Consider the following 26,658-nt stretch of genomic DNA (forward strand, 5'->3'; position numbering starts at 1 on the left):
ATGCTAAATTCCTGCTACCGAAGGGGTTTGTCATCCTCAAACATAGATGCCCTCTGGATTTAAGGCTGATGATATCGAACTCTGTAGTCCACGAATACTGCCAACCACTGATTTAGAAAAACCAGTTCGTTTCAATGAGCCAGTTAATGAAGCAAAATCTGGGGAAAGAACAACAATTAAGATACATATAAAATAAGTTATCTCTGTAATGATAGCAGACATTATGCTCACTCTCAGTGCTTACTTTGAGCTCATATGAAAGATAGAGTCATCATTATTGACTCATTACTTGATTGGACTGCCAAGAGTACTTAAAGTATTCAGTGTATACTACTACGCAGTTAGTACGCTAGCATTCCATTTCGAACATTTTGGGATGTTGCAACCTTTTAAATGCAGTCATGGCTTTTGCAATACCAACTCCAACCACAAGGTGGCACATTGTATTTGTAATGAAAACATAAGAGAATGCCACATTTTGAACTGGGTGACATCTTCTGAAAAGAAGGTTTATAACTTTAATTTGATTTTTCACGGATTGACATTTTATCAAGACAACCATTGCAACAATCAGTACTACAGTGACGAAGCAAGAATACATATAAGGATCCAAACATATTTCACTCAAGTACACAAACGCATTCTGAGTGACTCTCAGCCGTTTGTAGTTTACAGGAGAAGGTTTTTAACTCTGTACTGCCCACAAAAAAGTAAAAATCCCATATTTTTTCTTTCCCATATATAAATTACTGATCATGTATAAACCTTTTAAGACAAACCTACCATGAACTCTGAGATTGTTAAAGGATATTATATACTTCTGTAGAAGCCACAAGTCAGATTAAATTACTTGGTTATTACTACCCATTACACCGAAGATAGATCCACCAATTAAAAAAAAGTTTCTGTTACCATGGAAATGAGGCAGCGACTACCCACTAAAAGAAGCATTGCAACCATCATAATCCAGTCGGTCTCCCTTCACTCTCAAAGTACTTGGATGATTGTGTGTATCTGAATACTTCAGAATAAACTTACAATATACTGTTTAATATTTGTAAACAACAACTAAAATTAAGTTGTTTTATTTCGTACTGTTGTTTTATATTCAACTATATCATTTGCAATGCTTCATAGGATCGCAGTTCATGTTGGATTGTAGTCCCTCATAAAAATGTTAAGTACACAGTCTGCTAACTTTTTTTTGCTTCAAAATCATGTTTGTAATGATTAATCTCAGAGTAGGTTTGGTTCTTGGCTAAGAACTATTTACTGAAGTCTTTTTTAAAGCCTATGGAGAAAATGAATGGGGAAAATACCAGAACCAAGTCTGTTGACATAGTGGACGGTCACCGTTGCACTCTGTTGGAAACTTTTATCCAAAATTGCTTTACCATGATCAAAATGAAGTAAATGCACATGCACAAGTAACATATCTTGCCACTGCACCAAATTGAAACCAGATGTGGTGTTGCTGTTAATGACTAATACAAAACACTCATTACTCATATTGATTGAGGTCTTGTTGTCATTTTTGAGAACAAACTCTATCCATACACAATACCATCAGAACACAATTCTGACTTTAATTATGTTGTTAAAAAATGGTACCTTTTTCATCTGTTGTGTTGTTGGTGTCCTCATCACTGGGCTCTACGGGAAGAACCGTGACTTTGGTGCCAGTTTGTCGGATGAACTGCTGCAGGTTTACTTGCCTCAACTCTTTGGTCAGCTGTTCCAGCTCATACTGACTCTCCTGGGGAAGATAGTGTGGAGGGGGTGCTAATGAAATGTTTGTCCAATACTGCAACTGGCAAACTGCCTGCAGTTGTGCAATGTCAAATGCTTATAAACAGTAACAATGCTCTAATGCATTTCAACAGAATTAGCTCATATATTTGCAGGCACTTGCATCATTTCTAGGTTCAATGTGATTGCAAATGCAGCAAGTGAGAAATGTAATAATGCTTCTGACAAAACCCTACTGTAAAGACCAGCTTAGACTAGAATTTATATGATGGTTTAACCCTTCACAACTTGTATTCAAGCAAGTGTTCAAGCTTTGGTTTGTTAACATCAGTGGCGCCCGCAGCTGTACAATGAGCGCTCTGACTGACCTGAGAAACATTTTCCCTGATAATTTTTCAGCAATCATGACGTGTATCCTGTATTTCTGTTGGCTGTTTAAAATCAGAACAAGTGATTTGCAATTGAATTATTCTTTTCAGTCAGTTCTTTACTAAGAACTGGCCAAATGTGTTAGCAAAACTGGTTCTGAATTGGTTCTTGATTCAGTCGGACCGCTCATTCACCATAAAACAGCATCGGTATACTAAAAACACAGAGCAAACAGATTGCTGGATGAAGTAGATATTTCCCAACAGTCATTTGAAGCAAATGGCTTTTTTTTGAGAGGTAACTATGAGAAACTGCACTAGATGGATGTCTTTGACCACTGCCGCTGAACTTTGGCTCATTAAGCATCCCTCACTGGAGCGCAGCATTTTTTAACCATCTGAGCTCTTTCGGCCACAAGCATATTCGGACGCATTCGATGTCTTTAGTACAGTCAACGGAAGGTGCATGTGCTGACGATGCGCAAAGATTGTGGATTGACTGCATGTCTAGAAAAACTGAGCTGCAATATGTGCACACTGTGCTGATGACGAAATTTGTGCCACGTGCACTTTGACGTAGCAACATGTGGACCTTTGACCTTAAGACTGATATGAGTCTTCATCTCATGCAAGTGTACATACATTTTAAACATAAACCAAACATTTTAAACATTGCTAACTTAAATTTAAAATGTGAAATTTCTGTATTTCATATTGACCCCCATAGCTATTTGTTTGTTAACCTTGACGTACCTGCAGTCTCTTGCATGACTCAGCCATTGAGCGGTCTACTGCTCTACAGCTTTTCTCAAGCTGGGCCATGTGCTGAGACTGAGCCTTGAGTTCTGCTTTCACCCTCTGAAGTCTCGCCTTCACTTCACCTTTGGTGGCCTGCTGCGTATCTCTGATCTCCTTATGCTGACGCTGAGTCTCCAGTCCTGCCTCAACACCCTGCATACACATCAGCCGCTGCTCCAAATCCACCTCACAGCTGTGCAAACGACTGCCCAACTCCTGCAGCCGCTCCTGCAGCTGCCTCTCACTCTCCCGCTCAATCTGGAGCTCGGTGGCCCAGAATTCCTCCTCCTCAATCTCAACCTTGTTCTTTCGCACCTGCTTCTCCAACCTTGCAATCTCATCTGTCACCATCACGTATGGATCACCTTCCTCTACTCCAACTCTTTTCTCATTCAACATCTGAAGCTCTGTCTCATATGCCTCGATCCTGCTGTCTAAAACTGTAAGAGTCTCCCTTTGAAGCTTCACCAGTTGGGTAAGATCCTCTATTCGGTTGCCTGATAACCGAGGGGACATTGATTGCGTATTGTGGCCACTGTTCATTACAACCACCCGGTATTTGGCCTTACTGTTGCTGAGTCTGCCTCCACTAAGGATGTCCCGGAGGCTGCGGGGCACACCCGTGAAGGTAAGAGATTTGCGCCGTGGCTCACGCCGGTGGAGGGAGTGGTCGCCAGGAGCTCGGAGCTTGGCCATCAATGGAAGGCTCTGCCGATGCAAACCACGCTCTGGGCCCCGAGGTGTCAGACCTCGGCTGGGGGTACTCATTCAGAGAGGGGCCTGTGCGGTGCATGATAAACTGCACATCGCCAGCATATTGCCCCCAAGTGTTTAGAGAGGTGACCGGACTCTCGTGAGGAAAGAGATGCCGTTCAGTGTCCCTCCATTTTTCGATCAGTGTATAGCGCCCTGTGCGACCTACAAAAGTGTAAATAAAGAAATCAGTGATGGCAAACTTAACAAACTGCACTGTAACACAGCAAGTTTAATGTGACTGCAGCAGGTTTGAAGTCACTCATGGAACCAAATGCAATTGGTTCTCATGCCAAATGGCCAAACGTGAGAACTGCAGCAGACTGTGTAGTCCTTACACAAAGCTATTGTATAGCTTCAGAAGACTTGGAATATAGCATACTAGCCATAGAGACTACTGTAATTTTTAGTAGCTCTACAGCCACTGGTCACTGTATGCTTTCATTGAGTAGAAAAGTGAAGGCCTACGGGTGAATAAATAATGACAAAATTTTCATTTTTGGGTGAACAAATTTAAGATTATGGTAATGAAGACTTACATTTTGTCAAGACATCAAAGTCTGAAAGTTTAAAAAAGTTTTATAAGCTTGAATTTGGAGGTTAAACAAGCATTAGAGAGTCAGACAGGCAGATAGACAGTCAGATAGTCAAATAGAAAGTCAGACAGAGTCAGGTAGACAGACAAAACTCAGACAGTGCATTACTAAGTGGTTGCTAAGGTCTCGAGAGTGGTTACTAGGTAATATCTAGGGTCTTGCAGCTGGTTTTTAGGTGTTACTAGGGAGTTCTGGCTAGTTGATAGAAAATTCTAGGCTGCGTTAATTTGTCAAAAGACATTGCAAGGGTGTTTTGGTGGGTTACTAGGCTGTTTTGGCTTAATGCTAGGTGTTGCTAGGGTGTCCACTATGGGAAACCTGTAAGCTCAATCAGAAAAGACATTGCAAACTAAGTCAGAACAGTCTGTGCCGAGCTTGGCAGAAATAGCTTGAAAGCTCTTAGAGCATTTAGAACACATGATTTTACTCATTAGGTTGTGGTGCTCATGTGGGCAAAACTGGTTTAAAACCAGCTCACTTATTTTCTAATTCGCCCACCTTCCACCTATCATTTCCTGTCCTAAATTTGTATACCCAAAGGGCTCAAAAATAAATAAAAATAAATAAATACAGAAACAATAAGTGTTCTTCATATAGTTTTTGCACCTAAATCAAATTGAAGCTAATAAGCAACTAAAAGTTTGAGCAATACAGATTTGTACATTCTTCATTGAGTAAAAAAGACAGAGCACCCCTAAAACAAATGGAAACAATTTTCCTCTTTGAGGACAATAAAAAAATATCTATCTATCTAAAACAGTAAAAGAGGAGTGAACTTTTCCTAAGTGTTATTTATGTCTCAATAATGAATCAGATCAGTGGGCACTTTGATTGTGGCAGCATTTCTCACTAGTACAAGAAAGGGCCTTTAGATTATAACAGTCGGAGCGCAGCTGAAAATAGAATCAAACAGTGACGTCAACTAAGACAGGTTTGAATCAAAAACAAATTGCTCTGGGTCCTGCTGATGATGTAAACTGAAAACTGAAATACACTTCTTAGAAAAAAACATTTGTGCCTCTTTGAAACTACACTAAAATTTTGCTGATGTCTGGGTAGTGTAGGGCAGTAACTAAAATTATATTTTCCAATCTCAGGCCATTTTTTATATCAATCTCCACTTTCACTTCCACATATTTGTTTTCTCTTTTTTTATTTTTTATTCACATTCTTTGTGCATATTGCCACCTACAGGGCAGAGAGGAGACCCTATAGTAAAAAAGGACTTAAATATTGATCTATTTCTCACCCACACCTATCAGATTTTTCCACTGTCATATGGATTATGTGCATTTTGGAGTTTCCAAGTTTTGGTCTCCATTCACTTGCATTGTATGGACCAACATAGCTGAAATATTCTTCTAAAAATCTTAATTTGTGTTCTGCACAAGAAAGAAATACACATCTGGGATGGCATGAGGGTGAGTAAATGATGAAAACAAAAACTTTGGGGTGAACAATCCCTTTAAATAGCTTGTTAGCTACTTTTTGTTAGTAACTTGAAGTGCAGCTTACAACATTTCTTTTTAAAGAGTAACTTTAGTTACTCAAAACTTTAGTTACTCAAAACTATAGTTTCAAAGCAGCTTCCCCAGCACTGTTTTATATAATCTCTTAAAATATGAAGGACTATATTGAAGGAACAAATTCTCTGTTATACTGAGACTCCATACCAATGGCTTGAGCCAGAGCAATGACCACTTCCTGGCAGGTGGTGGCCTCTGTGACACCACAGACCACACGCTGAACTCCATCTACCCATACTTTCAGCTCCATCCTGGGTCAAACTCTCTAGGGCCTGGGGCTGCTGGTCTGCTACATCATTCCTCCTTGCTCCAGGGGTCCAGCGCTAAAGATGTCAAACCCATACAGCAATTCTACAAAGAAGGAGTGAAGAAAACAATGCAGGATAGGGTTAGGAAACTTGGGGGTGGTAGATGCATCTTATTGCCAAAATGTTATGCTCTAGAAGTGTGATGGCAAAAAGGTTTTTGAAACAGATGTATTTCTCCTCTAAAATAAAAACATTTGTAATATTTTTAACAGTGATCTCCAAGATTGTCTTTTCCCCCACATTGTTTCTAAAAGACCCCATTGTTGAGCGCACTTTTCTTGTGACTGACGTAATGTATTTCCCATTGGAAAAGGAAGCTAGACCTAGACATATCGAAGGGTTTGTCCTTTTTTTTTAAATAGCCAAAACACTTTAGTTTACATCACCACTGTGAACCCTGATTTACAATTGCCAGTCAGAGGCAGTTGGAATTAGGGGGAGGAACATTCTCATTTTAGAGACTGGACAAAAAATTGGATGCACCTCTGCGTACATGATGAGTGATCAATGTTTTGGTCCCAAATATTTCCCAAAAGAGAGACTATTAATTAAAATAAATGATTCCAATCCCCTTATTACCAAATTATTTTAGTGGATGGTTGGACGATTGAAAAGGACCAGTTCAAATAAACGTTGACATTGTGGTGGGGTGGGCAAGAGATAGACACAGTGGGTGTGGTGTCAAGCCTTGGAGAGGCATTTATTGGAAATAATAATAACATAAACAATTATGAACATAAAATGTTCATAAAAAGTGGAATAAACTGTCCATGGGGAATTAGTGTCCAAAATAAAGGGGAATCTGGCATTCTCGTGAATGGTCCAGGACGTGGGAGGGGTTTGACGGCAGCATGTGCTCCCCTCCCTGGTATGTGGCATGAGGGGTGGCGGCTTCTTTGGAGGGCATGTCTTCCCAAGGGCTGTGACAAGTGTGAGGGGAAAGTGGCCCAGGGGCATGGATTCCCCCAGCGTCGCATCTAGCTCAGGCCAGGGGGTCAGAGGCATGCGCTCCAATTCCCCCAGCGGTGCGTCTAGCTCGGGCCAGGGGGTCCTAGGGTGTGGGTCCTGTGTGGGTTTCAAATTCGGCTGGTACCCTCCCTCCTCTGCTCCTGGTCCTGCAAAGGATGCCAGTGTGTACACAAGGAGATAGAAGCCGGCTTTGCGAGGAGAGGCGCGCTTTGCATTTTAATGGCACCGAGGATGAGACTCTATCATCAGGTGTGCCTCATCATCTGCTGCCCCAATGATGCTCATAAATGCATCTCTGCTCTCTCCAGCCCACTCCCGTTGTGAGCCTGGCTGAAGGTCGGCCCTAAGATCCAATTCGAACAATGACTCCAGAGCCACTCGTGCACTCTTTAACCACCCACATAGGAATGCTACTTCCTCAACAAGGATCACCCCTCGCTTGCACACAGGTGGAAACAGAGAAAACACAGATTAAACATGACAGCCTCAACTGACCGCAGGTTAAATGCTTATTAAGTGCCACTTACCCTTTTGGCGGTTGGGAGGCTGTCCCAGTGGATTCTCCGTCCCACACCAGGCTTTCCATCTAACCGATGAACGAGAGGGCGAGTGATGTCACTGTTGGTGTCCAACTGCGCTGTATCTACCCACAAAAGTGCAGCATTCTCCAACACTGTGGCGGATCTTCCCAGGTGCTGTGGCGAGTGTGAGGAGAAGGCACACCGCCATCCATGCCTGTCGGCCACGTTGCGTGCTCCCAATCCCCTGACATTGCATCTAATTTGCATGGGTGGCTGAGGGTGTGAGTCCAACGCTCATTTAATTCTGCAGGTACCCTCCCCGCTCTGTTCTTGGACAAGCGAGGACACATATAGAGAATAGAAGCCGGCTTCCCAAGGTGAGGTGTGCTCTGCATTTTAACGTCAGCAGGGATGAGGCTCTTTTAACATCAGGTGTGCCTCATCAATCGCTGCCCCAACGATGCTCATAAAGTTGTGTCTCTCCTCTCTCCAGCCCACTCCTGTTGTGAGCCTGGCTGATTAGAAAACCAGGAACATTTTTCTATCCAAAATTCTAAACCTTTTTTGTTGCGGGAACAAATAGCAACTTTGTTCAATAATCCGAAATGCATCTGTCTAAGAACAATAGAGGAGTGTTTTAATGAGAGCCTTTCCTAATCAGTACAGCTTTGTAAAAGGAAATGACAGTGCCACTAGCAGGAGACCTCTGGGTTTCCATATGGACACATTTCCTTCCTCAGATCTCTAGATGAACAATAAGCTTTTCTTCTGTTTTGAACAAAGAAACACTCTGCCTTTTACAAAGCAGTTCAGTATCTCTGAAACAACAACTTATGCATGGTCTTAAAATAGCATATTTTCCAAGAATTGAATTGGCCGTGAATCTGTGCCTGTTGTGGAGGTGTGTGGTGAGGGTGCGAAAAGGAGGAGGAAAACACGAAAAACAGTTGGTCACAGTGTGTACGTCCTGCTGGATACAGTGAAACCAGCTGGACCTGGCATTATGTTCCTCCCACTTCTGTGAACAGGTACAATTTTAGGACATCAAGCTGCAAAAACACACGCCCAAGCAGATCTTCAGCTATTTTTTAGAAAGAAAAAAACATGGTTTATTCTCTTAACAAAGAGAATGTTACACATGTACTGAGACATAAATGCTCGCTTGAGGTGGATACATTTTTTTATTCAATAAGTAGACATGCTCATAAACTACAATGGAAATACATTTAGAGAGTATATTATCTTCAATCAATAAACAGAATGTCATTATGGTTATTCTGAAATGCCAAACCCAGCTTTCAAAATAATTTGTTATTATTAATTCCCGACATGCTTTCGCTCTCAGACATAAGGCATCTGCCGCTGAGCACTAGCAACCATGAAGTTCCTCTGAAGCGCTCTAACCACAAGTCATTTTTTACATTTGAGCCACAGTGCCTTCAACTTTAATTTCATTTCTATTTTGTGCTAATTTCCCCAGGAGTGTCAATTGAATTCTCTTAAACACATGGGATAAAAACGCTGCTTTATTTGTAAATAGTTTTTGTGATAACTTGGAAGGAAACATGAGTATAGAAGAGTCCAAAACTGGCGTAATATCTATTTGCAGTTAATAACCGTTAGAGCAAAAACCAAAAGTGACTGCTAACAATGCAATTTAAAAATAGAATTTTACTTTTATATACATTTTAAATAATTTATTTATCTGTTAATAACTCAAAATGTTTGAAGGACTCTGCGTTGTCTACTTTCATAGATTTTATGTCTCCAGCTCTTTGAAATGAATACAGTACAGATCCACTACACTCTTTTTATCTGGTCATTAGTTTATAGAGCTTTGTGTTTTGGCTCAAGAAGAGGAACTGGGATGATTAAGTGACTGTATGGGACACTGAACTGAAAAAGTAAAGCTATTCAGCAGGCAAAGACTGCAGCATAAAAACAAAACTTTCACTGAAATACTATTCCAGTCCTACACTAATAAAATTTGCAAGAACATAAAAATATGCATTACGTAAAAAAAAAAGATGTGTAGTCTGTCCATGTGTAAACTCTCTCCAAGCATGAAAACCAGGCTGTTCAAACAAATGGCTTGCCAAGTTTCTTCAACTAAAATGTTCAATTGAAGATTCTCTGTAATAATAAAAAAACCTGATAGCATAGAAAAAACAGGCAGTTATGGAATCTGATGTTTGATGGGATTGTAGCGAACACAAGTTGAGACAGTCACAATGTTGGGAAAAACTGCTTTATTAAATAAACGCAGGCAACAGTACAAAACAAGGGCAAATCCAGCGAAGAATGGTCAGGGTGAGCGTTAGGTCAAAAGCCGGGGAATCAAGATATAAACAAGGGGGCAATCCGGGAGAGAGTAGTCAAAGGGAGCGTGAGGTCGAAGCCGGGGAATAAATATACTAACAAGACAAGCGAGAGGAAAAGACAGGGGAACAAGGGGGGCTGGCAAGCTAAGGGGTAAACGAGAGGAGTACAAAACTAGACGAGACTAGCGGGGGGCGAAGATGCGGGGTAAACTAGAACAATAACCAACAACCGTGAGACGAAAGGGTAGTGATATATATAGGGGCGAGTGCAGGTGTAAACCATGACAGGTGATGAGACGAGTGCAGGTGAAACTAATGTGCAGGAGTGCAGATGACGCGAGTGCAGGTGGTCATAATGTTCTGGGGGATTGGAAACATGTGAGAAACTCGAGGAAGGGAGATTGCCTACGAGCATGTGAGCGAGCAGGAGAGCGACCTGCTAACGAGCAGAGCCGTGAGGGGCTCGGGAGGTGGAGCCGTAGGAGGCTCGGGAGGCGGAGCCGTAGGAGGCTTGGGAGGCAGAGCCGTAGGAGGCTCGGGAGGCGGAGCCCTAGGAAGCTCTGGAGTCTCTGGGAGTAGAGCCGTGAGAGGCTCGGGGAAAAAGGTCGTGGAAGACTCGAGAGGCTCTAGAGGTGGGGCCCTGGAAGGCTCGAGAGGCTCGAGGGGGGGAGCCATGAAAGACTCAAGAGACGGAGCCCCGAGAGGCTCGGGAGGAGGAGGAGCCCTGGAAGACTCAAGAGACGAAGCCCTGAGAGGCTCGAGGGGAGGAGGAGCCCTGAGAGACTCGAGAGGCGAAGCCGTGAGAGGCTTGAGGGGTGGAGCCATGAAAGACTCGAGGGACGGAGCCCTGAGAGGCTCGATGGGAGGAGGAGCCCTGAAAGACTCGAGAGACGGAGCCCTGAGAGGCTTGAGGGGGGGAGGAGCCCTGAGAGACTCGAGAGGCGAAGCCGTGAGAGGCTTGAGGGGTGGAGCCCTGAAAGACTCGAGAGGAGAAGCCCTGAGAGGCTTGGGAGGGAGAGCCCTGAAAGACTCGAGAGGAGAAGCCCTGAGAGGCTTGGGAGGAGGAGCCTTGGGAGGCTCGTGAGGCGGAGCCCTGGGAGGCTTGGGAGGAGGAGCCTTGGGAGGCTCGTGAGGCGGAGCCTTGAAAGACTCGGGAGGAGAAGCCCTGAGAGGCTTGAGAGGCGGAGCTCTGGGAGGCTCGAGGGGTAGAGCTCTGGGAGGCTCGAGAGACTTGAAAGGCAGAACCCTGGGGGGCTTGGGAGGTAGAGCTCTGGGAGGCTCGAGAGGAGGAGCCTTAGGAGGCTCGAGAGGAAGAGCCCTGGGAGGCTTGAGAGGAAGAGCCCTGGGAGGCTTAGGAGGAGGGGCCTTGGGAGGCTCGTGAGGCGGAGGCCGCAAGGGCTCTGAGGGGCGAGCAGAGGCTGGCAGAGCCGTGGAAGACTCTGGGGGCGGAGCAGAACCCGGCAGAGCCGTGGAAGACTCTGGGGGCGGAGCAGAACCCGGCAGAGCCGTGGAAGACTCTGGGGGCGGAGCAGAACCCGGCAGAGCCGTGGAAGACTCTGGGGGCGAAGCAGAGGTCGGTAGAGCTGTGGAAGACTCTGAGGGAACCTCTGCAGTCTTGAGCACAAGACGAGACTGGGGAGAAGTGGCCCTCTTCCTTCTCTTACGTCTTCAGCCAACAGGGGACGTGGCCATGGGGACGGTCGAGGCTACAGGCGCTGGCTCGCCGACAGTGGCAGACATGGGCGCTGGCTCGCCGGCCGTGGCGGGCATGGGCGCTGGCTCGTCGGCCGTGGCGGGCATGGGCGCTGGCTCATCGGCCGTGGCGGGCATGGGCGCTGGCTCGTTGGCCATGGCGGGCATGGGCGCTGGCTCTCTGGCTGTGGCGGGCATGGCCGTTGACTCGCTGGCCGTGCCGGGCATGGGCGCTGGCTCTCTGGCCGTGGCAGGCTTCGGGACTAGGGCCGTGTCAGGCTTCGGGACTAGGGCCGTGTCAGGCTTCGGGGCTAGGGCCGTGTCAGGCTTCGGGACTAGGGCCGTGTCAGGCTTCGGGGCTAGGGCCGTGTCAGGCTTCGGGACTAGGGCCGTGTAAGGCTTCCAGATGGGGGCCGTGGTAGGCTTCAAGACGGGGGCCGTGGTAGGCTTCAAGACGGGGGCCGTGGTAGGCTTCAAGACAGGGGCCGTGGTAGGCTTCGAGACGGGGGCCGTGGTAGGCTTCGAGACGGGGGCCCTGGTAGGCTTCGAGACGGGGGCCGTGGTGTGGAGCGCTGGTTCAGTGTCTGCCTCCCCTACAGTAAACGAGGAACCAGCGCACAGTAGGGCGAGGTCAATAAACTGAGCCAGGTTAAGGGAGTAGCGACCACCAGGCATGAATGATGAGGCTGGCTCATTCAGTCCATGTTGAAAAATGTCTTTTAGAGCCACCTTATCAAAATTCACCTGGTTAGCCACGGCACAAAAATCCACAACATAAGCTTCTAAGGTTTGGCTCCCCTGGCGCAAAGCCAAGAGTCGGGCCGCTGGCTCCACAATGTTAAGGGCAAGGTTATGAGTTCCACAACCGCTGCCCTGCATAAACAACCCTTGGCAAGCGCCCGAAGAGCCGTCAAACCTCTCAGGGGATTGAAGGCTTACGGTGCTCAGGGATGCGTTGGGAGCATCAACGGGCTCAGGGGCAGACACAGGTGAAACAGGGTGAAATAAGTCAGAAATCGCACGTACCTGTGGCCCCTGCGCCGTGAGCGCTCGGTGATGTCTCCCAACAGTAGATCCTTCAGCAGAGCGTGCAGAAAAAATCCGCTCTAGTGAGCTGCGTACATCCGCGGGATACATTGTGACTGTCTTCAGTGAGGTTGGTTATTCTGTAGCGAACACAAGTTGAGACAGTCACAATGTCGGGGAAAAACTGCTTTATTAAATAAACGCAGGCAACAGTACAAAACAAGGGCAAATCTAGCGAAGAATGGTCAGGGTGAGCGTTAGGTCAAAAGCCGGGGAATCAAGATATAAACAAGGGGGCAATCCGGGAGAGAGTAGTCAAAGGGAGCGTGAGGTCGAAGCCGGGGAATAAATATACTAACAAGACAAGCGAGAGGAAAAGACAGGGGAACAAGGGGGGCTGGCAAGCTAAGGGGTAAACGAGAGGAGTACAAAACTAGACGAGACTAGCGGGGGGCGAAGATGCAGGGTAAACTAGAACAATAACCAACAACCGTGAGACGAAAGGGTAGTGATATATATAGGGGCGAGTGCAGGTGTAAACCATGACAGGTGATGAGACGAGTGCAGGTGAAACTAATGTGCAGGAGTGCAGATGACGCGAGTGCAGGTGGTCATAAACGCGTGATTGGGATTGGAAACGCATGAGAAACTCGAGGAAGGGAGATTGCCTACGAGCATGTGAGCGAGTAGGAGAGCGACCTGCTAACAAGCAGGAGATCTCGAGGGAGCAAAACGAGCGTGAGAGCTCGAGGGAGCAAAACGAGCGTGAGCTCGAGGGGGGCGGAACGAGCGTGCGAGCTCGAGGGGGCGGAACGAGCGTGCGAGCTTGAGGAGTGAGTGTGTGTGCGACGAAGCGGGGATGGGGCAGAGGAGCGGGGTTCGTGACAGGGATTAACAATGGAAATATGTGAATCTTTATAATTATATATGTATAATTATATAGAGTTACAATAACTAACGTACACAGGTATTCATTTTGAGCACAACAACTAAAAGTGCACTGTAAAACATTTAAGGCCACTAAATAATTTGTTTTTTAAGATAAATTGCTAACTTAAATTTGGAGTAAAATCAAAGCAATGTCAAATTTGCAGTCTGCAAATACATTCATTGCACTATTCTGACCATTTGAAATCACTTATTGATGAAGAAAATTGTAACATTGGGTAGAAATGACAGAAATTATAGTGACAACTTAACAAAGATGTTGTTTATGGGAAATAGCTGGCTTGTCTCCTTCAATTAGAGTTGCCTGACATTGGCCATCATATATCTTGCTGTGTATAACTGTTCACCTATTTTCAAAAATAACCAATTCCATATTTTTTTAATGAACTGTTGGCCACCCAGATTTAAATCTCATAGATATCTTATTATGTCTTCTTAATAAATTAACCATCTATATTACTGTGAAATCTGCCACAATGAAACAATAATTCATCATTTGCCTGCATGAAACTATAACACATTATTTTTGATAAATGCACATACTCAAAAATTGAGTGTCTTTCTAATTCCTCCTCAGAGCCAGCCTTAAAAGGTAGTAAAATAACTTGAATGTCTCTGGTACACAACAGTAACATATGGCGCAGTGGAACCCCTATAAGAGTGCTCTCCAATCTGAGCCAAAATGAAAAAACATGAAATAATAATATATTATTATATAATATATTATATAATATATATATATATATATATATATATATATATATATATATATATATATATATATATATATATATATATAATGGTTTATTACAACCCAAAAAAATGGATGGACCAGAGACAATATGGGGTCTTGCCAAAAATCTAAATATTGATTTATACAGGGTTAAGAACATTTCAAATGTGTTGCGGCCAATTCAGGGAGATGATCTTTTGATCTTGAGCTTTACCATGATATAAATTTACTTTCCCATAACGTGTTTACTCATATACTGCCCACACCATTCCAGGATGTAAATTCATTTGATGTTGCAAATAGTTTTCACTCTATTCCTTTTTGTCATTTATGCCTCTCGTGAACTGATGCTTTGTCCTTCATTTTTACTATCCTTTAGTGTCCATGACAACAGATGGAGTCCTGTGTCCCAGTCAGACGAGAGGCATTGTAGGGCATTAGCCAGGGCCATTTTATGTGTCCTCTTCTTGAAAACACAAATGTGGCCTGCAGCACACAGTATTCTGACATTTTTCCAGCAGTGATCACTCAAGCAAGGAAGCCCAGTTAACAGATAAATTAACTTCTGCTGCATATACTGTATGATTGAGTAAATTAGTCCCAAAAAAACAACCATCAGTGGTATTAAAACAATTAAATAAATTTCTTAGTTAAAAACTAGGATTCGAAAATGAAGACAAATATGTGGCATAATCGCATCCGCCTGAGACATGCACATGTACATAGAGCAACCAAAATTGTGCAGACGGAATGCAAGAATGCATACTGTGAGAAATGGACACATTGACAGACTCAATGCAAAACAGATTGCTGTCATCTGTAGGCTTGTTCATTGACATGCAGTACCACAGCTCCCTATATGCATATTACGCATAGGGATTATCTGTGTAGGGCACCAACTCCCTAGGGGGGCACCAGAAACTCCACCAGCTGACCTTCTTCACACATTATTCAAGGACCTCACACCACGACATATTATCGCCTTGCATCACAACCTCAAGTTTAGTTTCATGTAGTGACTTTAAGTGGTATTGGATAGTTGTCAGCGCATTCCGGTTAAAAGGACAAGTATAAATGTACTCTCATGTACTGATTTTCCATTTGTGTGACATTAAAAACCTTTTAGTCAGTGTACATCTATGCACTATGTCTACAGTAGAGTCATGATTGACATACATTTCTTAAAGTGAGGTTTGCTCTTTTCACATTCATGAATCTACAAAAAAATTTAATATTACCACTGAATCAACCTGAAGACATCAGTATACACCAAAAACAATAAAACAATTTTAAGGGTTAGATCAACTTGCTCGAACAACAGCAGATTACCACTTTGGATACTTACAGTGTCCAAACCAAATAAGTATAAAATAAGCTTCGATTCAAGTCTGTTAAAAATAATTATTAAATAGGCTGTTTATTGAATGTTAAAACATTTTCATATTCTTTCCTTATGGTGACAGACACAAGAGTCCAAAATAAGTAAAATCCCAGATGTGGGTTAATTGTGCAACCAAATTCACAATAATAACCAGGAAATAAAATAACTGAAAACATCCTCCTTCAAGGGTTAGTTCACCCAAAAATGTAAATTATCCCATAAATTACTCACCCTCGAGTCATCCTAGACTTTCTTCTTTCAGCCAAAAACAATCTGAGTTATATTAAAAAATATCCTGGCTCTTCCAAGCTTTATAACTGGAGTGAATTGTACCTTAGATTTTGAAGCCCAAAAAAGCGCATCCATCCATCAAAAAATAATCCATACGACTTCAGGGGGTTAATAAAGTCTTCTGAAGTGAAGCGATGCATTTTTGTAAGAAAAATATCCATATTTATAACTTTATAAACTATAATCACTTTTGTTTATACTATTTGATTCCAACTGACTTTTAATGTTGCATTCACATAAAACACGAAACAAGCGTTTAGTGCGGCGCGATTACATACAAAGTCAATGCAAAGATGCGAATAGACGAGAATTCAATTTGAGCTAAAAATTTGCATGACGCGTTGTCATGAAAGCCAATCAGCATTAAGATTGTCCGGATGTCATTGACGTACTGACGTAGTAGCAGAAGAAATCTGGAAAAATGGATGAATAATTTGTTGTAGCAGTATTTGGCCACCCGGAATTGTATGACACAACATCATACATGTACAGAGACCGGGCGAAAAAAGACCTTCACTTCACACAAACACCAACACCTTCTGCAACACCCCCCAGCCCAGCTCTCTGTTCCTATGTCTATCTGTAAGTGGATCACCAGTTTCTGACAGACAGGCAGCATTTAGTGAGACAGGGGAATATACCTCCAGCACATGTACAATCAGCACTAGTGCCCCCAGGGCTGTGCACCGCCAAGTATCCCTCTGTCAAGCTCCCGAAATTTGCAGATGACACTACTGTCATTGGCCTCATCCAAGATGATGAGCCTGCATACAGAAGGGAGTTTGAATGGCCGGCTCACTGGTGCAGTCATAAAAACCTGGAGCTGAACAAGCTCAAAACAGTGGAGATGATAGTGGACTTTAGGTGGAACACCCCAACACTACCCTACTCACCATTCTGAAAAGCACTGTGGCAGCAGTGGAGTCATTCAGGTTCATGGACACTACCATCTCACAGGACCTGAAGTGGGAAACCGACATTTACTCCATTGTGAAAAAGTCCCAGCAGAGGTTGTAATTCCTTTGCTGGTTAAGGAAGTTCAACCTGCCAAAGGCGTGTCACGGTTCCAGCATTTGTGCCTGTTCATAGTGTTGTTTGTTTTTCTTTCTCCCTCATGTCTCACAGGTGGAGTCGGCACACGTGATAAGCATTTCCATGGGAACGTTGATCATTTCCGGGGAGGCACTGATCATGACAATGGTTTACTCACCTATTCCACCTGTTTCTCACTGACTGCACTCCCTACTTATTCCTTGTGTTTTCACTCTTTCTTTCCCAATTTATTGTTTGCTGTCAAGTGTTAACCATGTTCTCTTGTTTAGTTGGGGATTGTCTCTAGAGGTTTGGTTACCTTCCTGTTCGCCATCGACTTCAGCTGTATTAACACCCAGTTCCCTTGGAGGAGGAATCCTCTGTCTTTGCCCATGTGTTGGGGAGAAACTCGCCTGGGCTTTGCTTGGCACCACACCAACTTCAACAGAATCTCTTCGGATTGATCCTGACTTCTACAATCATATGCACTCATCATATTAACACACTCATTCTTAGCCCGCTGAGTGGTTATAGCTTTTGACTCTGCTTATCCCTGCAGCAAGTGCCTGGTGCACCTGTCCTTGTTTACAAACGTTGTTGTTAATAAACTCATTGACTGTTTCCCTCTGCGTTTAGGTCCCTTTGTCTCCCCTCACCCTCTGACAGAATAAACTAGCCACTGTGGACCCAGCGGAGGAGACTACTCTTCACTCTGCACTTTCACAATAAGGAGCTCTGCTTAGGTCCAGCAACTCCACACTCCTCTCGATCCCAGTCCCACACAGGACACACCCCCATCTATTTCAGCCCCATGGCACCTAGAGGTGTGCATCCTCCCTCCAGCTCCATTCTAAAGTGAGGAATCTGTTAGAGCTTTTCTCTCGCGATGCTCACTGTAATTCTCCTTGCAGCCCTCTTTTTCTTCAGACATGAGGAAGATTGCGTGTGTAATCACGCTCCTCTCCAGAAGGGCTGGAGAATAGGAAATGGCAATATGGGATAAACAACATCCGTGCTGCTCCAACCATGAAGCTTTCTCCTCAGAACTTTGCAGAGTGTTTGACCATGCAGCTCAAGGTTGGGAGGCTGGGAGGATTTTATCAGGATTGTCCCAGGGTTATCGATCAGTAGCCGACTATGTGATAGATTTTTACACCCTGGCCGCTTCCAGCGACTAGAACGATCACGCTATGTGGGACCTCCTCTTGCGGGGACTTTCTGACACTATCCAGGATGAGATTTATCCTTTGGATCTTCCCCCTTGATTCAAAGATTTGGTGGACCTGGACATCTGAGTCAATCAACTGGTCCGTATCAGGAAGGAGCATAAGTGGAAGATGGCATTTATCACCCATTGGGTGCACACTGAATATTTGGTCATGCCTTTTGGATTGGTCAATGCCTCCACCGTCTTCCAAGGGCTCATGAATGACGTGCTTAGAGACATGGTCGATCATTTGGATTTTATTTAGTTTTTGTATTCTCCCAGAATATACAGGACCATGTGCGGCAAGACAGGCAGGAGCTTCAGCGGCTGTTCGAGAATTGGCTGTTTGTAAAGGCAGAGAAGTGAATTTTTCTAGCACAGTTAGTTCCGTTCTTGGGGTTCATTGTTTCGTCCAAGGGCGTGCATATTTACCCGGCCAAGGTCAAATCTATTTCTGAGTGGCCAACCCCATATTCTCGCAAGGCATAGCAGAGGTTTCTGAGGTTTGCCAACCTTTATCAGAGGTTTATAAGAAATTATAGCCAACTTGCATCCATGTGTGTTCTTTAAGCACCGCTTAACACCGGCAGAATGAAGTTATGACATTGGTAACCAGGAATTACTGGCAGTCCGGTGGCCTTGTGCGAGTGGCGTCATTGGTTAGAGGGTTCAGGGATACCTTTCGTGATTTGGACTGATCACAAGAACCTAGAATACATCCGTAAAGCTAAACGTCTTATCTCTAGGCAGGCTCACTGGCCGTTGTATTTCACAAATATTTTATCTCACCCCGTCGTAACGCCAAAAACATAAAGCCCGATTCCCTATCTCAATGTTTCGAAATCGAGACCTCCACCGCCCCAGTGGATACCATCCTTCCCACCCCTAAGTATCCTAAGAATCCTAAGTATTGAACTTTGGTGTGAACAGAGTGTACCTCGTTCTGCATGTTTGTGCTACAAACATGTATCATACCTTAAATTGTGCAACTTAATAATTTTTCAAAGCAATCAGACCTATGGTTTTCACCTGGTGGATGATATAACGGGTGAAAAAAATTCTAATAACTTGAAAGAAGGACCCAAGCCATATCTAGAGACCATCAATATCTTAAAGACTTGGCTAGGCCCTTTTAACTTGGGCCAGTAAGCAACCAACTAGCAACCACACTGAACACCTTAGCAACTGCATAGCAATGCCTTATCAACCAGCCACAACATCCTAGCATCATGGTGGTGAGATTTTGCACAAAAAAAGCACCATTCACATTTTTACAGATGAAGGAAAAATACAAATTTAGTAATTCATTACTGCGATACAAAACAGTACTCAAGATTTGGCTAAAGCAAAGCCTGTTTAAAGGGTTATATAGAATAACAACCCCTCACAATATTCCTTTACATGGGCAGTTAACATGTGTCCAACTAAAACTTACTTTGTTTGTCTAGAACCAAAGCTCTTGACAGAGACTAAAGCCGCAAGACTTTGGGGAAAGGATCAAATTAAAAACAAATTATGCAATATTTCAGTTCCAGCAGAAACTAAAGCATCTATTCAAAACCAATGAGAATTAGCTAATTTCTCATGGAATGATGGTGCGGTGTTGCTGTTGCAGAGCTATTTTGGACTGAACTTTTATTCCTTTTGTGCTTGCACTAGCTGTCATGCTACATGTAATTACTAACAATTTATGCACTCTGCAGTAATTGGTTGCAGGCTGTTGCTGAAATTGTTCCAAGAGTGAAAGGAGCACTTGAAGAATTTTATGGGATAGAAAGCACTCTGAGTGAGTGAAGTGATGGATGGATGGATGGATGGATGGATGGATGGATAAACATTTTACTCCCTGGGAGACAAAATGGCACAAACTATTTTATTATGATTTTCTTAGTTTAACACCTACTGTAATTCAAACTTCAAATGAAACTCTAACCCCTTACCCAAAACCTAAACCTAACTATGATTTTAATAGGAAAATAAGGTTTGTGTAATACAGAAGAAAGAGAAAAATCTGGGTTTGGAGCAAGATGAGGGTAGCTATTGACATAGTGTACATTAGTTCTTATTACTGCAAATATACTGTAAATAATTAATGAGTAACCAGTTTTTTTCACTTACGTTTCCTTTCTAAAATAAAGTGTTAGATAGGAGGCTAGCTAAAATGTAATGCCTGTATTGCATTCATTTTAAATTCTGTGTTTTGATTGGTTGTTCTCAATGGAAATAAAAGTTGTACCTTTTTGTATGAGCCAAGTCGTTCATATCATACGATTTAGCCATCTTGTTCAAATTATTACTAGTTGTCATGAGACTGTGTTAAGCTTGAATGTATTACCTACTGTACTTTTAGCTTGGCAAACTACAGTTTCAAAGTAGCTTCCCAAACACTTAAAATAAAACTAAAATAAAGATTTACTAAGCCATTGTTGAGGCTTGTAAGCATACAGCAGGTTATCCAACATGGGCCTAGAGTGTACACCTTGGAAAACTATAACATTGAGGTTACACATTCCACACAGCTGGGCATTCTGTGAGCCCTGAATGAGATAAGACATTTCTAGCCCCCTCTCTCTAACTTTCGAGGCCTGAATTCATGATTATCATACAGTAAATTCATTATATGGCTAAGAAAAAGAGTTAGAGCTGGCCAAACTTGGAACCTGGTCTCATGGAATCATGCTGCTATACCTACATTTCTCAAAAATTATTTTTACCTGGTTTTACATATCCCGGCAGTTTCCTGGTGAAAACAACACCAGAGGCGCTAAAACAACAATTACTTTTTTCACTTTCAATCAAATCATAATTAAAACAGCATGTTATTAGTTCATTAACACACACTGCTTATGCATTTCTCACCTCGCATTTACTTTTTATGGAACAATCGGTGAGCTTTAAATTTAAGGGTTTTAAACGTTTTAGGGTAGGGATGATGGTTTTGTTGATATAAAATTTAATACAGCATTAACCTAAAAAATTTCATGTTTTCATCTCATATTTGATTTTTATGACACTACCCATTAGGTTTAGAGTAGAGTGGTCAGTTTTATTTATTTAAAACTCCATAGAGCAATTTCCTTAAAAACCTCATCTGTTTTTACATGATCACAAAGGAAGTCTGCATGTTGTTTCTGAGAGTTCCCAGAACACTAGGATCAGCCATATAATCCAACTTACTGACAAGTGCCATATCAGACATTTTATGTGTGTTGTCAACTGTCAGACCTGTCGAGTTTGGATCCCGTGTTGAAAGTAGGAAGTTATCGTGTTCGCATAATCTGTGACAAGCGCAATTCTGAGGTTGCATTTTCCCCTATAATGTTAATATTTCGTTCACTGATCGCTAGGTTTATGTTTGTGGTTTGGGTTGGGTGGAACAGTTTATAAAATATGCATTCCTCCTCACTGTATTACAGCCTGTACAGCTGAAAACAACTTGCTTCACAACTCACTTTTAACATCCCTCTGTGGACATTTCATCTGGTAAATGGAGCTCACGCGTTCCCATATGCCCGACAAAACATACCATAACTTACACCACTGGGGGCAGTGTTTCGCATTTCAGCAGAATGTTAACACAAAAAAAAGACAACCTACTGTTTCCAATTTCACTGTTAGACCTGTCTGTTTGGGAGACGATTTAACTCTTTTAACACCACTGTGGACATTTCATCTCGGCACTGCTGCGATACTGGTAATAAGTTTTTTTTGTACACGTAATGTAATTTTGCATAAATGTCTCCACAGCCATGTCATTTTCATAAGATCAGGCTGCAATCTTACCACCAATGCCCAACTTTAATCAGTTTGAATAATTCTAGAACTAAACATCCAAATACTTAAATAACTAAATAGATTTTTACACTTTATAATGATAATGTGAGTGTCTGAAAAGTTGCTAGGTGGCTGCTTACAGGCCCAAGTCAAAAGAGCCCACCCCTTGTCGCTATCATATCACGGCCTTTAGAATTTATAAGATCCCTAATTCTAAATTAGAGCATGCCTTAGCAAAAAACTAATTTTTCTTCTCAATCATGGACTAAACAGGAAGAAAGGTTTGCTGAATTAATTACATTAGCTGGTTTAAACTAAATTTGTTTATATTAAAATACAAACCAGGACAAGGAGTTCTAAGAATCTGGCATCAAATGCAGGCAGGGTTTTTGTACTCCATTGATTCCCAAGTGAAATTGTAGGTGCAAAACAGCAGAATATCAAATGCAAAGTCCACAAACAACACTGCTACATACTGTTCTGCTGAACACAGAAGTTAACTGTGTCCTCACCAAACCTGCCATCTGGAAACAGAGAAAGGAAAACAAACCTTCTCTCCTCACCCCCAGTAAAACAATAACCTACATAAGATGTGGAGAAAAGTGAGTCAATTCAATGTGAAATCTAAAAGACTTGCTCGTAAATCCCTTTGGTGTCCTAAAATGTACTTTCCAATGCTTGATTCCCTCAAATAGTTTGGCACATTTAGCCTCTAAGAGCGAAAACAATGTAGAGCTTTCATGGATGGTAACAGGAAGACAAACGTTTTGGGGAACCGTGAGGGGAATAAAACCTAGCAAAGTTTTAAACATTGTTCCCACTCTAAAAAGTCAAGACAAAGATGGCAAGAACAGTTTACCTCCTGTGGTAATTAACTATGGACAAACAGCTGCCTTTGCTCTTGTAAATATTTTTCAGAGCGTGTAGAGTTTTAACTGAAGTGCATTAATAAACTGGAGAATAGACCCCAGCCCTCCTCCCCATATCCTACCTCCACACCCACAGTTAGGACGTTGAGACTGGCAGAATTGCTAACATCTGGATGGCATGTTTAACTGGATATAATACTGCCTTTGTTCTTTTGCCATGGTTGTGATCAGCAGGCTAGCTTTGAAGAACCAGCCAAAACACAGAGTTACGGAGGTACTAGAAGAAGTGTCAATGTGACTAAGTGGCTTATTAATCATCTCTCATCTCACCACTTACAGTATAATGATGTTGTGATGTGTTCCCCCTGTAAAGCATTTGCATACTTTGGTGTCACTATAAAAAGTGCACAAAAAAGACACTACGTATGCAACTCGTTGGATTGACTGAAAATCTAAAATCAACATAAAAATTGAAAAGCGTTTCGAAATTTTTAGGAATTTTGCAGTAGGCAAAATATTAAATGCCAGAACGTGAGATGATAGAAGAACAGTATACAGTATAATTGACAATAAATCTTTTCTTTGTTAGTGCCACTATACAATAAAAAAATATTTCAGTCCATTTTTACGTTTAAATCGTATGACAAATTTCCATCAAACTGACTTGAGTGATGTTTAAAAAAATTTACATATTATGAATCAAGCATAATGTGAAGAATTTAATTAAATGTCAATACTTCACTTTTATGCCTAATTCATAATAATGTAGATTATTCAAACATTACTCAATTCAGTGGAATTTATTCATAAAAAAATTATATATATATATATATAAAAAAAATATTACAAATATTTGTTTGTATTTTTAAACTTGCTATAGCTGTATTTGACATGACATGTTTATTAATAAAATACAATTAATACTATATTAATATGTTTCAAATTGCTGGTAAATAATTGGGCCGTAGAACAAAATTACTGCATATTGTGCCAAATACACATATGTAAAAACGTCTGCAAATAGTAATACTTTAAAGTGGAATGATCCTTCAAATACAAACATGCAAACCTGATAAACTGTGGCTCTGGCAATATAAAAAAAAAAATGAAAAGAACATTAGAAAGCAGATTATATATCTATTATACTGTATATAACCTTTATGTACTACATGTATTTAGGTATAGTGGTTAACAGTTCATTGCAGGCACTATAAGCTAGTTTAAGTCTCAAAGATAAAGATACATTTGAACTTATTTATTGACTTAACCACTTGAACCTCTAATCATAATGCTTCGTGCATGTTGTTTGGTATGTTGCTCTGTTGCAGTCCAAAATACTGTTATAATGCAGTTATAAAATCTTAATAACAAAGTATAGAATACACTATAGTAAATAGAATAACATCATTCGCTGATTTCGCTACATGTTATCCATTAATGACATCTAACAAAAACTTCAAATTTCATAATCAAACGCCAATATTTCAGCTTGTGGTACTGAAAGATTAATAATAGACAGATTCTGTCTATGATTTTAATTATTTCCTCACTAAATAATTGTACATATATATATATATACAATTCTTACCTTTATGTCTTAATGTAGCAAAACGGTCAATTTGTCCACTTTCGCTCGCGCGGACGTTACATTGCCTAAAGTTTGTTTTAATATGCTAGTAGCATTCCCATTTGTTTTCAAATTCTCAATAAAGCTTGGTTAACTATAAACTAGTCTTTCGTTTAGTCCTAGGAAATGCGCGGATTTCATCCGTACAGAGCCTACCGCCCCACAGGAAAAAGTTTTCACGCAGTGCAGCAGTCAGTCCATCCAAGACGTGAAAAATCCGATCATCTGATCAGCCCTGATATTTCTGCCCGTAATCTGACATGTCCCGCCCACAATGTGATCTCTCATTGCTATGATTGGTTCACTTATTGAAGGCTTCTCAACTGTCTAATCCTGGACAGTTTACAGGAGCGGGACTTGTCGGAATACGGGTGTGAGGAAAAAATTGGGCTGCAATGTTACTTATGAGACACGAAGTTGTGTTCCTTCAGGGGGCGCACGACGGCTCAGAATAGCCTAATCCTCCATTAGGATGCATTCAAATCCAGGGTGTTTTTTTTATTGATCTTATTTTAAACACGTGTACGCTAAACGTATAGTCATGTAAATATGTTAATTCCAAAGATTAGTGCATGACATACAAATAAAAATGTACCCAAGCTTAATCGATTAAAAAGTAGGCTAGCGAATAAGCACAAACTACTGTGATTGGTCCATCGTGCAAATCGGTGAGAAAATTTAAAGGTAACACGTGGTAAAGCTAATACTGTACGTCTGCTTCTGAATGCCTCTGAGAAACTTTAATTCCATTAAACTGAAAATGCATTGTGAAGACTTAAAACATCTCATCAATTTGTTTAAACCCATCGTCTATAACCAACGAGAAAACCCGTTCGGGTCGCCAAGCCCTGCCTATTTTAAGACTATATTTTTTTGCTAATTGCCGCTCTACCCCCTAATTTTATTTATGTTTCCAGCGCAAGGATGAATCATGGGCTATAGACATTAATTATACATTTCAGCATTTTAAATGACGTTTATCTTTCCAGTGAATTTGGACGACAAAGATTTGGAATTGAAACTACTACAGTAATTGTGTATTTTGTGATGAGATTGAAACTACTGATCATTCATTTTTCCATTGTAGATGCATTGTGGCTTGATATTCATGAGTGGCTTTACCCAAAGATTTCACAAAGACGATTTTCTGGTTAATAACATCCTTATTTTTGGGAAAGTTTATATACACACAAATATAAATATTTGAAAGTGAAACTCAGGTTTTCTGTATTTCACAATCCGTTTCTTTCTTATACAAATGCCCTTATAATGATGAAAAGTTAAAATGCACAAAAACAAACCCTAGCTTTTTGGTTTTATTTATTTATTTTTATCTTTTCCTGCAATGCACTTTTGCACCTGCTTTTATTGTTATATTGCAATGACGTAAGATTGTTGCCATGCTGTTTGTACATGATATTGTTCAATAAAAAAAAAATTATGATAGCGCCATCTTTGATTTTTAATAGGAATGACAATAAGCTGTGAGGGTTAGACTTGGGGTGCTTTCTGCTGTTCCCTCTGCTGACTCACGACTACCCACTGCTGTTCACTCTGCTGACTCACGACTGTGCGGCAATGCACAGCTCGAACCACATCGTCAAGTTCGCCAATGACACGACCGTGGTGGGTCTCATCAGCAAGAACGATGAGTCAGCATACAGAGAGGAGGTGCAGCGGCTAACGGACTGGTGTAGAGCCAACAACCTGTCCCTGAATGTCGACAAAACAAAAGAGATGTTTGTTGACTTTAGGAGTGCACAAGGTGAACACTCTCCGCTGAACATCGACGGCTCCTCTGTGGAGATCGTCAAGAGCACCAAATTCCTTGGTGTTCACCTGGCGGAGAACCTCACCTGGTCCCTCAACACCATCTCTATCACCAAGAAAGCCCAGCAGCGTCTCTACTTTCTTCAAAGGCTGAGGAAAGCACATTTCCCACCCCCCATCCTCACTACATTCTATAGAAGGACTATTGAGAGTATCCTGAGCAGCTACATCACTGCCTGGTTTGGGACTTGCACCGTTTCGGACTGCAAAGCCCTGAGAGGATAGTGAGGACAGCTGAGAAGATCATCAGGGTCTCTCTTCCCTCCATCAGAGACATTTACAAAAAACACTGTATCCGCAAAGCAACCAGCATTATGGACGACCCCACATGCCCCTCAC

The 26,658-nt window shown here is 42.1% G+C and overlaps 1 protein-coding gene across 1 annotated transcript; it reads right to left on the bottom strand.

Annotated features, from left to right (window-relative positions):
* Nucleotides 1–9: 9 nt before the first annotated feature.
* Nucleotides 10–24,698, bottom strand: LOC127640168 (ras association domain-containing protein 8). Its single transcript, XM_052122593.1, is given in 6 exon segments — nucleotides 10–158; nucleotides 1,612–1,756; nucleotides 2,871–3,654; nucleotides 3,656–3,833; nucleotides 5,938–6,141; nucleotides 24,451–24,698. Coding segments are annotated over 5 exon segments (1,332 nt in total). The 5' UTR covers nucleotides 6,041–6,141; nucleotides 24,451–24,698; the 3' UTR covers nucleotides 10–36.
* Between the last annotated feature and the right edge of the window lie 1,960 nt (nucleotides 24,699–26,658).

The sequence above is a fragment of the Xyrauchen texanus genome, chromosome 49 (assembly GCF_025860055.1).
Source record: "Xyrauchen texanus isolate HMW12.3.18 chromosome 49, RBS_HiC_50CHRs, whole genome shotgun sequence".
Classification (NCBI taxonomy): Eukaryota; Metazoa; Chordata; class Actinopteri; order Cypriniformes; family Catostomidae; genus Xyrauchen; species Xyrauchen texanus.